Source organism: Meriones unguiculatus, chromosome 5 (assembly GCF_030254825.1).
Source record: "Meriones unguiculatus strain TT.TT164.6M chromosome 5, Bangor_MerUng_6.1, whole genome shotgun sequence".
Lineage (NCBI taxonomy): Eukaryota > Metazoa > Chordata > Mammalia > Rodentia > Muridae > Meriones > Meriones unguiculatus.
In genome coordinates, this window is record NC_083353.1 from 129574574 (window position 1) to 129589360 (window position 14787).

General features: G+C 42.0%; 1 protein-coding gene across 11 annotated transcripts in view; it reads right to left on the bottom strand.

Annotated features, from left to right (window-relative positions):
- Sox5 (SRY-box transcription factor 5) overlaps positions 1-14787 on the bottom strand; it is a 915630-nt gene that overhangs the window by 199464 nt on the left and 701379 nt on the right. For all 11 annotated transcript variants that reach the window (XM_060384462.1, XM_060384461.1, XM_060384460.1 and 8 more), the window contains one exon: positions 2533-2619. In XM_060384462.1, coding sequence (XP_060240445.1) covers positions 2533-2619 — 87 coding nt within the window. The remainder of the gene's footprint in view (positions 1-2532; positions 2620-14787) is intronic.

Sequence of the window (14787 nt, forward strand, 5' to 3'; positions counted from 1 at the left end):
ATCACATCAAACCCTACATATCCTTCTTACTTGAAGAGAAGTTTGACACTTACTTTGAATATTAACAATGAGAAACATTTCTGTAAACTTTCCAAGTTGCGACTCTACAAATGTATTCAAATACCTTGAAAGTTACTCATTGGGTATCTTAAAGCTGAAGTACTGAAGAATGGAGTTTAGCCACTGGCTTGGCTACAGTGTTAAATCTGCAAGAGACTCTCTTGATGTTCCCTTCTCCCTCTCCTTCTCTCATTTCTCTTCCTCCCTCCTCTTTTCTCCCCTCTCTATCTAATTATGTTCATTTCCCATATTAAATGAAAATTTAAATGAAACTGGCCAATATATATGGAGGGGCACTTCTTACCACATGAGAAGATCCAGTAAACACTGTGAAGCTGGCAGCCATCACGCTGACATACGTGAACCATCGCCCTGACAAATGTGAAAGTTCTATTCTAGTCTACTGTTTGAAATGATCTCTAAGAAACCAACCAGTTGTTCAGCACGTTCATGCTTTCAGATTTTGAAAAAGCCCACAAAACCACTCCTTCTGTCCCCCGGACAGAAACAGTAGACAAACATGTGAGCCTCACACCTTATTCTGCCTGGGATAAAACAGGTACAGAAACAAGGGAGCCATTGTTCTTTGACTTCTTCTGAGGTGGCTAGAAACCACATTCCTGGGCACTGCATACTCTTCGTGCCTGCCCCCTTCCCCCAAATTCATTTACCCCCAGAGGCAATCTTCTATTGTAGCCTCTACACCTATGAACAATGATTCGTAATTGCAACTGTCACACACAGCCAGCAGGCAAAGCAACCCAAAGCTGTTTTCCCCACTTCCCTGGGAAACCTGAGCCCAGCACCTAATAGCCATGCTTCTGCAGGAGAAAGAAGTACAGTTGCTTTCAAAACGTTTCTGGAAACAGCTTTTTTGAACAGAAACAGAGGACAATAACTGAACTTGGGCTCCAAATGTGAAGCTTGGAAAACTCAAAATTAAAGACAGAGGCTTCTTTTGTGATTGTGCTGGAGAGTCCTACAGTACCCCCAGGCTAGCATCAAAGGCCAGCACAAAGCCTCTGTCCTCTGCGCCTATCGGCACTGCTGTGGAGGCTTTCAAGTCCCACTTGAGAAGGAAGAGGAGGGAAAGCTGAGATTACAAATCTTGGAGCAGGCAGTCAGTCCTCTCTGAGCCACTCTTGGTGATGGCTGAGGTCAGTGGAGGGAAATAGAGGCAGTGACTTAAATCCCAGGCCTCGGGGGCCATGGGTTAAAAGTCCACCAAAAACTGTGAGGTGAAGGGCTTGCTTTCCTGGGAAGCAAAGCTTTTCTTTGTGTCCTCCTTAACTTCTGCCAAGATCTGAGGCATGCTAATTATTCATTTACATTTTCTTCCAAAATAGATGTTGGTCATCAAACTTGTTGATGAACGCTCACTCATTCTCACTACCCATTCACAACCCTCCAAAGCCAGAATGCATGCAACTTCAAATGACTGACAAGACAAGTGAAATCATCAGTCAAATGTTTTTTTGGAACTTTCCTAACAGCCAGAGAGATACAAACTGTCTATAGGAGACATAGTGGAAAAGACAAATGCTTTGCTTTTTCTCTAGGATACTTGGAAGAGGCAGAACCGCAAGGGAGGGCCTGTCGCTTTGATTCACACACCACAGAGTTGCTCAGACACGTGTCTGCATATATGCTGATAGTAATCTGGAGATGTCTGAAATTTACATTTAGCAGCTCTTAAAGGTAAGTACCACAATTGAGAAACAAATATGATAGCATTGATGGTGTAGTATCTTGACAGTCTCAAAATTAATATTGCTTTAGGATTTGGAATCACAGGTGTCCTTGGGGCAGCAACAGGGACCCTGCCCACCCTGCTCTGAGAAGCGGCCGTTTAAAACTAATCGAAATGACCATCCGCTTCCATCTCTACACGAGAAAATTAAATTCCTCTCTTTTTACTGGAAGTTTGTTAAGATATGAATAATCCGTGTCTTCTGAGGTCCACAGAAAGCTTTTATTAGTTGTAATTGATGACTCAAATAAGCTTAAAGCAGAACATTGCTGACACTGACTTGAAACATCCTTGTGCTACGCCTGCCTTGCTGATGCCTGTGGGCTCCAACTGCCCATAATAAGTATGCGTACTTCAGATAGAGAATGTGAATTATAATTGACAAGACACCATTTCTAACCCAGTGTGCTGTTGATATCTTCGTACCTTTGAAGTAAACCGTTCAAGTCAAATAGGAGGAGGAGCAGCAGAGACAGAGTAGACCACAGATAGGGTAGGATTGTGCAGTTAGGACAAGAAAAAATAAACACCATTCTTGATCCTATACAGTGCAAGCAGAACACACAGACAAGTGTGATCTATTTCCATCTGGAAGGAAGACCTGTCTCAAGCGCACGCATGGGGAGAAGGAGCTGGGACAGAAGTATTTCATAACCACTAATACTTATAAATAGCAACGTCCTTTCTGAGCATTCTAGATAAAAGTAGCACACACTTCCTACCTTTTATTTCTCCAAAGTTCCCCGATCCCATCGCCAGGAGCTTGTCCTTCCAGTCCTTGGAGAGTAGCTTCTCAATACTGGAGGTATCTGAGGTGGAGAAAAAGCACACATACAAGCAAGTCAGCATGACTACTTCAGCGGGGCGCACAGAAGCCGACCAGCTAAGAATAAGGCCATCCTGGTCCTGGCCCCAGCTCGTAATGACTTCATCAACAAACTGATAACAGGGGAAGATAAAAGGAATGTGCTTGGTCACCTGCTGTTTCGAAATCATTAGCTTTTTCTCCTTCCGGAACAAAGCCATGCCGATTCTTTATGACAATGGGCTCATGTAAACCCACAGCTCATTGTTTTACAATTTGGTGAATAAATTCTCGCTATAATGGATGCTTGTCAATTTCAGAGTGTTAGTCTGCACTCAGAAAATAATTATGTTGATAAAATGCAGAGTGAAAAAAAAAAGGCAAAGAATTAGCCCTTAAATGTGCTACATGTAATTACGCGCCTCTGTGTACTTCCAATTACGTGCACTTTCTAGTATGTGTGACATTGTGTGGTGGCAGAGTCCTGAGCACACACTGAACACCGAAAATAAATAAATAACAAACAAACACACCCAAAGTTGACATGGAAGAAGCTTTTAAAATGGGGCAAGCTGAGTGATGCCTCTAATGCAAATGTATTATTGGCCTATACCAGATTTGTGTCACACTTTTTTCAAATGCCCCATGTTGGGACAGGATGGACACCATTTAGAGAGCAAGGTCACGAGCTACAGAGAGGGGTTTGTTTCTGTAGAGACCTTCTTCCTGCCCTCTCCCTTTTGTACTGAGCCTGAATTATAAGTAAATACGACTGTAATAAAACCAGTGGACATTAGACTCAGCTCCAAACAATGGATTGCATGTTCATGTCGGCATCAAACTGGGTACACAATGACAATGCATTTCAATTCCACGATTAGCCTTGCATTAAGTTAGAAGACAGAATGCTCACAGTACTGAAAGTTAAGTGGCCCCCTAGGCCTCATTGAAGGAACAGCACCACACCGATTATCTTGTGGCTCAGACACTCACTGCCTTCTCCACACTGCTGCTTATGTGTGTTTCTGTTTGTCCCAATGATTATTTACCCCCTGGGAGGAACACAAAGGGAGGACTTGTGAACTTATCGGAGACTCCATCTGTCCTAAGGGGTTTCAGCAAGGCTGGGGTTAAGTGTGGCGTGTTCCTAAGATGTCAAAAATGATAAGTGGACATTTAAATAGCAAGCGGTATCAGTTACTATTTTATATTGTGTCTACATATATGTACACATAAGTAGGTTCCATTCATGACATATGGTCATAATATGTGTTTCTGTTTGTCATTAAAAAAAAACCTATTTTTATATTTAATACTGAAGGAAAATCCTAATGAGCTTACTTGTATATTTTCTTAAAATACCATTCTCCCCCACCCCCATGGAAATGACACCAGCAAGGCTGCGATCCACCAGAGTGCAGATTGGTGTTGTAGTTGGTGTTTCCGCTTGCATCATGATGCTGAAAGTAAATTGAAAACACTTCTGCATGGAACTTCAGAGTGTGCACATTCCCAGGAGTGTTGGGAAAAATCAGTTCTTAAACCTTATCAGAGTAGGTCAAACAAACCTGTTTCTTTATCCAGGGCTCAAAAAAGAAAAAAAAAAAAAAAAAAAAAAGCTTGAGTAGCATGTAAACAGGGCATGGCCAATATGGTATTTGTAGGAGTGTTCTGTCAGTCATTAAAAGCTAACAAACCTTTGCAAAGCAGGAATGCAGCAATAGAAATCCAGTGTGGACTAACAATGGGCCCTGAACCTCCCTGCTCCACAAGCAGATCTTTTTACTTTTAAAGCTATTGTCTCCCGGGTCATGGCAATGCCTTTCCCTTGCAGCTAGACAAAATATCTACTGTCACCACCTCATAAAGGGACAGAAGTCTTCTGTCTAAGTTGCAGAGTTAAAGAAACAGCAACCAGATTTGTGGAACCTGCAGAACAATTCTGGCCTCCTTATTAATAAGAATTAAGATATAAAGCTCCCAGGGAGCTGGTTCAACTTAGCACACAGGAGGGAAGGAGAGAGGGAGAGAGGGAGGAAGGAAAGGGGAAGACCAAAGGGGGAGGGTTTATGAAAATGTAAAATCAAAATACATTTAACTCAGGGTTGTCATATCTAGGAGTGACTATGAGCGACACTTCAGTGAGGTGTGTACCTCACATCCAAATATATGTACTGAGTGGCCTCTGTCCTGGGGACTGTGCTAGCTGCTTCTGCTTCTGTTCCCTTCTCTAATCCACCATCTCCAGAAGTCTGAGAAGGTGTGGTGGCATCTGTTGTGGGTTCTAAGAAAGACACACAAAGAAATCAGGCATAGAGCAGCCTGAGGTTTTAGAACACAGGATGGGAAAGAGTAATGTCTTCGGTAAGGGTTTGCTTGCTCCTGACATCCCTAATGCACAGTGACAAGACAAGAAAGCCCCCATTTTGAAAGCTAAGTGCTGAGCAACAAAGCAAATCTCTTCCCTGTGGTCTGGCAAACTTCTCACAGATTGATACACACCTATTCTGTTATTTAAAAAAAATAAACAAAGCTTAGGAGTTCCCAGTACTTGCCCATTTGTGAAGCTGAGTCCAAACCTCACAGCCTGCTGTCTGGGGTGCAAACACTCATGCCCACACATGGAAAACACAGAGACATACCACCCCATTTCCTCTGTGAAAGACTTCTAGATCACAGGAATCACTCTAAACTCTGTTAGAGTAGAAAAACATCAAAGAATAAATGGAGTTTTCCAGAATAACATGCTTGTATGAGCATTAACCCTGTGATTAAAAGGCTAGATTTTTCTTTACAGTTCTCATTAGCATTAGAACTTAATCTAATTCTATGATTTTGTGCTATTGTTTGTACTGGATGGTTTAAAAAAATCTGGTGAGCATGTACAATGAAATTACCCCCTTTGCTTATACACTTGAAAGAATACTGGGCAATGAGTAAGGAGCATGCCAGGCGGTCACCTGTCTTAGGATAGCAGGTAACTTTTGGTAAGAGGTGGGCTCCGTGCACTCTGTCTTCACCTACATCAGCTTTCTAATGAATTTCTGTCTTATAAAGAGGGCTAGTACGTGCATCTCCTGCCAAGGCCTCATGTCTCCACCGGCAGTTCCAACAGCTGTGCTAGCAAATGGTCTCCAGCCACGAGGAGGCCAATGCTCTCCACCCTGCTTAAGCTTCTCAGGAGACAACAGGAAGATTTAAGATAAGAAACACAGAAGACAAGATGGCAAAATCCCAGCATTTACAATCACCTGTTTCCTCGCGTGAATTCAAGAAAGGGATGTCTACCGCAGCTCAGTCAGTACCACTCACTATTTATGGTGTGAAAAAAAGGTAGTGGTTTAACATGCAATGTTTAGTTTTCAAAAACGAGATTTACTTTTAAAGACAGAGTTGAGTTTTATGCTGAATTATGGCTGGCATCTCCTTGCATTCTTGGGAAACTTCGTTCTGTTCATGGTTTGACAACTGACCTTTTTCTCTTCTCTTTTCTTTCTTTTTCTTTTTGGACTATGTAGACCAGGCTGGCCCTCAGCTCACAGAATCTTTGTGCCCTGTCTTTTAAGGACTGAGCTTAAAGGCATGTGCCACCAGGTGTGATGTGCATTTCTTAGTTTAAACACTCAGGACTTCATTCTCCAAAGCATTGGAATGTCATGGTTACACTCAATACCTGGGCTTCCCTCAAAGGAAGCCGCTGCAAGAGTCGGCGACGACTTTGGACAGAGTCTCAGCCTGAAGAATGCTGTCAGATGGGACACTCCTCTGACAGCAGTATGTGGAAATAGCCTGTTCTGTGCAGTGGTTGAGGAAAGCACAACAGAGACTATGAAAACCAGGGCTCTCCCTTCTAGGATTTTCTTTTTAGGAGAATATTAAACACGTGCATTTTAAAAGAAAATGTAAAGCAAGTACAGATAATGTGAAAAGATAAGCTTTGGAATATTAGCACCTGGGATGTGCCCATCCTCAGTCTGCACGTTCAGATGAGTTGAACTCGCTCATGCCTCTTCCTGCCGTCAGCATCCGTTAGACTCTCTGGCTTGCTTTTTCTCTTCTTTCTAGCTCATATTTGATTCCTCACATCACTGCCTATGGCAATCCCCACCAGAGAACCACCCCCGAACTTGCCAGCCATTGTTACGGCCGCATCCTGCCTCTTTAGGGCCTGTTCATTCCCTGTAACTCTCACTCCGTTTTCCCTCCAGTGCCAAACCCTCTTAAGACCGACTCCCTGGGCTGCAACAATGAGAGCTGGAGCCCCATGCCAGCATATTGTAATTCTCCAGTGAGCTGCTGGTGCCAAGAATTAAACCACATTCGTGCCAGCGCAGTAGCTTACATACAACCTGAGGTTTGTTCTTTGTGTGTATGTAGGTTATTTTTCTGTTTTAATCTCTTTTGAGCTACTGTGGCAGAGGCACACTGAAAAATCGAGCAAGTAAAAATGTATGCATGCCCAATATTTGACTTTTTAAACAAAACCCCGTGAATTAGGCTATAGCAAAGCAACCACCGTTTGTACTATAATTTTGTAGCTTCAGCTGAACTGCATTATTCTTTACCTGTGTTGATGAGTACACATAGCAAGAGCACACTTCAGAAGGAATAGTGACATTGCTAAATTTTAAATCTGCCAATTGTTTCTCAAATCAAGAAGTATATGAATATGCAGATAATCCAGAGGCTGAATTTCAGAACGGGTATGGCCTCTCTCTCTCTTTTAGATAAGCCTTTATCGAAGCCATCGGTGAGATATAAACCAAACATACATGATTTGGTGACATCAAGTTAAAACAAAAGCACAATGAGCATCCCATTGTCATGCAACTCTAATTTACACTTAACAAAAGTTGAACCCTTTTCTACAGGAGTCAGATCTTTTTAGCTGCTAAGAGACTACCAAGGGAGTCATGGATTGTGCAGTATTTAAATGTTTTACCAAGAAAATAAGAGCTGGGCAGTGATTATTACTCAGTATGACTTAAACCAGTCTCGACCAAACTCTTTATTTATAGTCAGAAACATAATAAATTACAAGTTTCAAATACTCGTCCAAAAATCATAAACCTAATTAAACAGCAAGGAAGGAGCTGCAGCATCACTGCCAGCACAGTGATCTCTTCAATGGCTGCATTATAGATTCCGCCTTTTTAGACCGTATAGATATTAAGCAAACAACTTTAGTTGTATGACTTGTGTCACATGCCATCATCAATCCCTTTACTAAAGAGCTAAGCTTTTGAACAAGTAGGAATTTGGCTCCATTTTCTTTGCTGCCTTCAGGATCAGCTGATAAGTAAGTGGCAGGTGATGCTGTCAGAACTGCCACAGTGAACTCAGGAACCTCTGCGAGGACTGGCCCCTGCTCCCTCTCAGAAGCACCCCTCTGAAAGCCCACAAGAACTGAGGAATAAATGCAAGGGTACAAGTCAGCGCCATTCCAGTTTGGTATGCTGCTGGTTAATTCTTTGATTGAGGACAACACATAAAGATTTGCAGGGGGAAGACTGAGGTAAATCTCCAAATGGCATCAATAAGAATTCACTTCATGAGGACAGCATCTTCTTGTCGAGACTCTGCTGGAGGAGGTTGGGGGAGCCGTTAGGCAATGCAGGGTAGGCGTAGTTTCTTAACCAAAAGCCCCGTGTACACTTGGGAACCGGTGGGCTCAGCATGCTTCTGTAGCCCACCTATCAGTGCAGCTGGCTCCCAGGACATGTTACAAATTCCCACGTGTCTCCGCAAACCACAGAACGCCAGCTGACGCTCCACAGCACACGGGCTGCAGCAGCCTCACTTTCATATGTAATGACCCTCAAAAATCACTTATGCCAGGGCTCCCATCTTAGCACTATCGCGGTATGCATGTGCCTGCTTCCACTTGAAAGTTATCAAGAACTTTCTAGGAGGAAGAGAAATGGCTTTGACAAGGCAGCTTCTGCAAGTTTTAATATCCAGTCAACCCGGAGACAGATGAGACCGGAGTTACTTGTGATAGGCTTAAATGTTCTTGTGGCCCTGACACATGGTCGAACATTTTTGTTAAGGTCTATCAAACTGGCATTTTAGAAGGGTATTTTTCATTGTGTAATTAAATATGTCAAACTTAATATGACTCAGTTGCTACGTATCTATAGTCCTTACTTTCTTCTTACGAGGCTAATTTCTGCGAATGCTGGTGCTTCATTTTTATTAGTGTGCATGTGTCTTCCTGAGTCTCTGAAAAGTAGAGGAAGGTGTCTGCCAGAAGAGGGCATTGGATCCCCTAGAGCTAGAGTTCCAGGCCAGGGATGAGTCTCTCAGTGACAAGGGTTCTGGAAAACAAACTTGGGTTCCCTGGAAGACCAGTATTTACTATCAAACATTCAACTATTGCTCTAGTCAAGTGGTTCTCAACCTGTGGGTCTGGGCCCCCTTGGCAACCCTCTGTCTCCAAAAGTTATTTACATGATGATCTGTAACAGCAGACAAATTACAGTTACAAGGTATAATTTTATGGTTGCAGGTCACCACAACAGGAGGAAATGTGTTAAGCCGTCCATATTAGAAAGCTTGAGAACTGCTGCTTTAGCCCCTCCCCCATGTGTGTGTGTGTGTGTGTGTATGTGTATGTGACTAGCTTCCATTTGACATGAGCTTTTGATTCTCTTCCTTCCATTTCCCATGTTCTAGACCACAGACATCCACCACCATACTCTGTTATATATTCTCTGCACAGACATAACTTAATGAATGAGTGATGGCATCATTCACAGCCTCCTTCACCCCTATCAAAAGATAACTTGTCTTGTGTAGACTGCAGACATTTCTGTGCGGTGGGTTTATTATTAGCTCCTACCAAAAGCACTGCAAGCGATGGGAGGGCAGCATTCCAACAGGGAGCTGCAGAAAGTAATTCCTCCGGTACAAAAACTCTTTGTCTTTTTACTACTAGATATAAAAAGAAAAATAATGATTTAATGTCATAAAACCTGACTCCATCTCTTACTGGTTTATTGCTCTTTGGCAAGTAATTTACCCTCTTGCTACCTCAAGTAACTCACCTGAAAATAGTATAATGATTGCCCTTATCTCATGTTTGCTGTGGAAACTAATGTATGCAAAGTGTTTAAATAGGGCTAGGCACAGAGTATCACTTAAAAATATTAACCAGTGTTACAACTAGAAGTCAGCTTATAACCATTGAAAGAGCTACTTTTTATACACACAAGGAAAGATACAGATATATACACACATACAGAAACAACATACATATACATACACAGAAACACACGTATACACACATACACACAGAAACACACATGCACATATACATGTAAACAAACATATGTACACACACACACACACACACACCTCTCTTCTGCTGTAATTGCACAGTACTAGTTGTACCCACATGTATTTTTATGAGGACTGTCACTTTTCACCCTTGATAAGAAAACGGGCACAGTGATAAAGAGGAGCTTGTTCATGTGCAGGTCAATGTATTAAGTATCTCACAGAGTATGAGAAAGGGGCTCAACTAGTGCTATTCTCCTGTTGACTTTAGACAAATGGCTTTGCAAAGGTCCCCAGGGTTGCCAACGTTATCTAGTGTAGAAGTCAGAGTGACAGGAGTTAAAGGTTCCACACCAGCGTTTGTAGTCCTCATTCACTCACACTGTGATGACATTCCCTATCATGGCTGACTCACACCACCCTTCCTCCCCACAGAGTAACAGCATTTTAACTTTTCATGAAAACGGGACAGCATGGTTCTTTCATACAAGGCCCTTTCATAAAGCTCATGGCTAAGAGATACTATCCATTTGGAGCCACATAAGTGTGATGTTAGAAAAGAGGCAAGGGGGTGGGAAGGTGAGAATCAAGTTCCTGATTTAGGTGAGTTCCAGTGAGGAGGCAGGGACTAGAGAGCTGGAGAAGTCTGGGTCACCGGAAGGACAAGAAAGGACAGACAATGTGATGGAAACCCAGGAGAAAGGATGTGGACTGTGCACACACAGAAGCCACTCTATAAAAATATAAAAATATAAAATATAATAAAAATATAAAATATAAATAAATATATAATTAATATAAATAAATATATAAAATATAATATACATAAATATATAAAAATATAAAAATCCCAATGTTTCTGATGAAGGATTTTCATCACTGCATCTATATCCCACCTACCTAACAAGCAATCTGGTCAGAGAGGAATTATAAGAGCTTTCGGTGTCTGTATATTCTGCTTGGTTTAGAATTTTCTCATATATATACATACATATATACATATATATGAGAAACATACAAACTATATATATATATATATATATATATATATATCATTAAAAATGGCGCGTAAGAACTGTAGACTCACTGCATGAGGTATTTGTGAATCAAGAGAAGCTTTAATCTCAGGCTGCTTCGCAGCATCACCTAAGCACTCTGCAGCTTCAGGAGGATGAGGCCACAAAGACCTCCCTATACATGTGAACCTGAGGCTTGCTGGCCTATTGGCCAAAATCAAGTGTGGAAGCTATACAGCTATTGACATACTGAAGACAAGGGCTATGTATAGATTTGGATTATAACCCACAAAATTATCCAACTACAAATAGAAAATCCATACACTCGTTCATTTATGGGCATTTAGGGCACCCTCAAGTCCATCTTTTATGATCAGGTACATCGCATTCTGTAGTCGCTCTCAATTGTGAATGTGTCTGGAGAGAAGAGAAATGGAATCCAAAGGGCATCTAGGTAAAAAGGGACTTGTCACACATCAGAATAAGAAGTACACATCTTTAGAAGTATGACAGGACGCTGTACCCTGGACACGAGAACTAAAGCAAATCAGGCGGAGTCTGAAGCACCCAAACCCTGCAGCTTTCTGCCATGACACCCGTGAGCCCACGCCACAAGCCCTGCCCACCAGAAGTCTGACATGATGAAACGCCGGATTCCCCCAGCACTCAGGAGGCTGCTGCGGAGGTAGCTCAGCAGAGGAGTGGAGCTAGCTCTGGCTCAGGGGAGAGCGTCGTGTTCAGCCACACAGGAGCAGAGCTGAAAACAAGCACACGGGAAAAATACCCTCCGACTGCTCAACATCATGTGTCAGGCTCTGCACGTGGACTTCCGGAGCAATGCAGCCCACGCTCCCTCGGGCCTTGTTAACCCTGATCTCTCATAACTCTGTAATGAAGTTTGGATTGTGTCATTTGTAGAGTAATTTCAGAAGACAAAATACAGTACTTTCATTTCCAAAGTCTGATTTAATATTACCAGACTTAGACATAATCCCATCCAAAGAGAAGTGTGCTGTTATGTTAGCTGTGATATCCCCTGACCTCACACAAGTAATGTGGAATAGGATACAAAATAAATACAAATCTATTAAGGAATTTATTTAAAAATCATTTTCACAGAAGAAGGAGCAAAATAAATTAAACATGGAAAAAGCAAAAAGAAACCAAAGCAAGATAAATAGAAAAAAAAAAGGAAAAGAGATGGGCATAGTTTTTACTTCGATAGTTCTGACATCACCAGAGCCCAACTGCATTTAATGGTGAATGCAATGTATATAAAATTATGCAATTATGTGTGCAACACACTTATTTAAACATTAAAATCAAAGTGGAATCTTTGCTCATCACTATTATCTTTGTTTTTAATTGTATATGCTATGTGAGACACAAGCTTTATAAAAATGAAAATATACATCTTACACACATTCATCCAACCTCTTTATTTTGCTTGATTCCCATATAGTAGTCACAGGCACATGCATACACACACACACACACATGCACACATTCGAGCACACATGCTCACACATGCTCACACATGCTCACACATGCACATGCATAGCCAGGAAAGCTTCATATGGCATTCCTCTTCTGATTTATCCAACAATGGCCAGTTTGGTGACGGCCACCTAAGACACGGCCTTGACACCTCAAGAAACTGAGTGTCATGCAGAAGGGTAAGAGTATGTCCACAGCCAGACAGCCGAGTCATCCTTTTATTCTAAATCCTACCATGTCACTGGGATGCTTCCCTAGAACTTCATCCGCTGACTCAGAGCTACAGGCATGCCCTCCGTGAGCCACTCAACCAGAGCAGTGGAAGTGTGGAGACAGGGATACATTCCAACACTATGTAACACTTGTCAACTGGGTTCACAATACAGAATTCCGCTAGACAACAATTTCTAAGAAATGGGACCACTTCTCATTTTGTCCATGACTAGGAAAAAATTAGTCACAGTATCAATATTGTGTAAGTTACACAACACACATGGTCGAGCAAATGGGAGTGAACTCCTTCCGTGAAGTGGGAACTCCATTTTCTTTCGGCGTAGAACAGGTCACCGAGGCCAGAGAGAACCAAAGTGGATGCTGTGGCCGACCATCTACAGTAGGGGAGGGGCCCTAAAGGCAACGGGTAAAGTGAACCCTTTGGTGTGTCTTGGTGGAGGTCCAGGAACCTGAACTTTTCATCACTCATTTTGATAAACAAACCCTAAATCAGAGTTTGAAAAGACAGACATGAAAACATCCCATTAGGACTTTGGAAACTTGAAAACCTTTCAGAAGCAAGTAATATTTGAAAGAACAGAATATGCTGAGTTCTTCCTTCAAAGGTGAAAGGACCAAACAAATGCCGCATTTTCATTTGAGCAGTAATTAGACAATGTGAACTAAAAATATCCAAACGCCTTCCAGTGGATTTGTGCTTACAGCCACATGGCATGGGGCACCTCAAGGAGAAGCACAACGAAGAGCTGCAAGGATCCAACGCGTCTTTTACCTTTTACACCGCGGAGGGCACAAGCACAATGTTTTACTGGTTGATTATGATAAAATTTCCATTTAAATGTTTTAGATGAGGGATCATGGACCATGTAATCACACATTACAAACTCATACACATTTAAAAAAAATGAACAGAATGCATCACTTCTGTAAGCAGATGTACGGAAGTTATGTAAACGACAAAGAGAGAAAGAGATCACAGTGCTAAGAAGGTCCTGGTTCCAAATGGTGGAAAATGACGTAGGGCAGGTTCAAAGTCTAGGCAAAGAATGACATAGGTAACAGGAAATCCAAGAAATACGAACTAAAGGAAGTCCCCTTCATTCAGAAAAGTCTCTAGGCAAAGCCCTCTGGGAGATGTGGGACCACAAGTTATTAACCCTGGGCATCAGCTTATGGCAGAAAATAAAACGCTTTGTCTAGCCGTCTCTGAATGTAACTGACACAGGTTTCCATGGGCCAGCAACATTTAAATGATTATCCTTCATTTGTCCTTAACTGAACATTGGTCAATACCATGAGGGGAATCACGTTTCCTATATAATAACTGAAAGGAAGACACTGTGGGGGGCTCATGAGAGAGCTTAGCAGCTGGGGAGGAGGGTAAGAAGACAAGCACCCAATGGTCTGCCTCTGTACTTGCTTTTCTGGCCAATAACGAAGTGAGAATGATCTAGCTGACTTTGATATGTGAGGTAGATGCTAAAGGCAACAAACTGTAGCTCCATATCACCCAAATCAAGTACATCCACACATGTTTAGGGTAACTGACATACAACAGTGATACAGAATTTGAATTCTGCTCCTCATGATAGAGGAGAGGAGGTTGGGGGTGGCTGAGAAGGTGTCACACATGGTCACCACACTGAAGTAACTTCCTCCTGCTCTGAGTCACTGTTTTACAAGAAGCAATGCTCTAAAAGGCAGAAAGCTTGTTTAAAAGAGCCTAGGGACTTAAGTGAGCAAAAACTGAATTATTAGCACTTGCCAACTTAAGAATAGATAGATATTTTATTTTAGAAGGATGGGTGAATCCAACAAAATTAAAGAGCACCCAATCTTCAAACCTGAGGGTGAGAGGGCAAGCCTTTCACATTTGGGAGTAGCATGTTTTCAAGGTATGGAAGCCTGAGTTCCACATGCCAGAAAATCAAAGGTGTCTGGACCTCTGCAAATTTTCTCTGTAGAGTAGCTAATCCTGTAGGAGTGGGACCTGAACATCAGGGTGAGACCCTGTCTCAGAGAACAGACACAAATACAAGCAAACCAAATTGCACGAGGTGACTATTCAATATAAGAAGCTCAATACAATAAACACATAAGTCACCACTATAGTTTTGCTATGACTAAGACTAAGCTGTATTATGTGA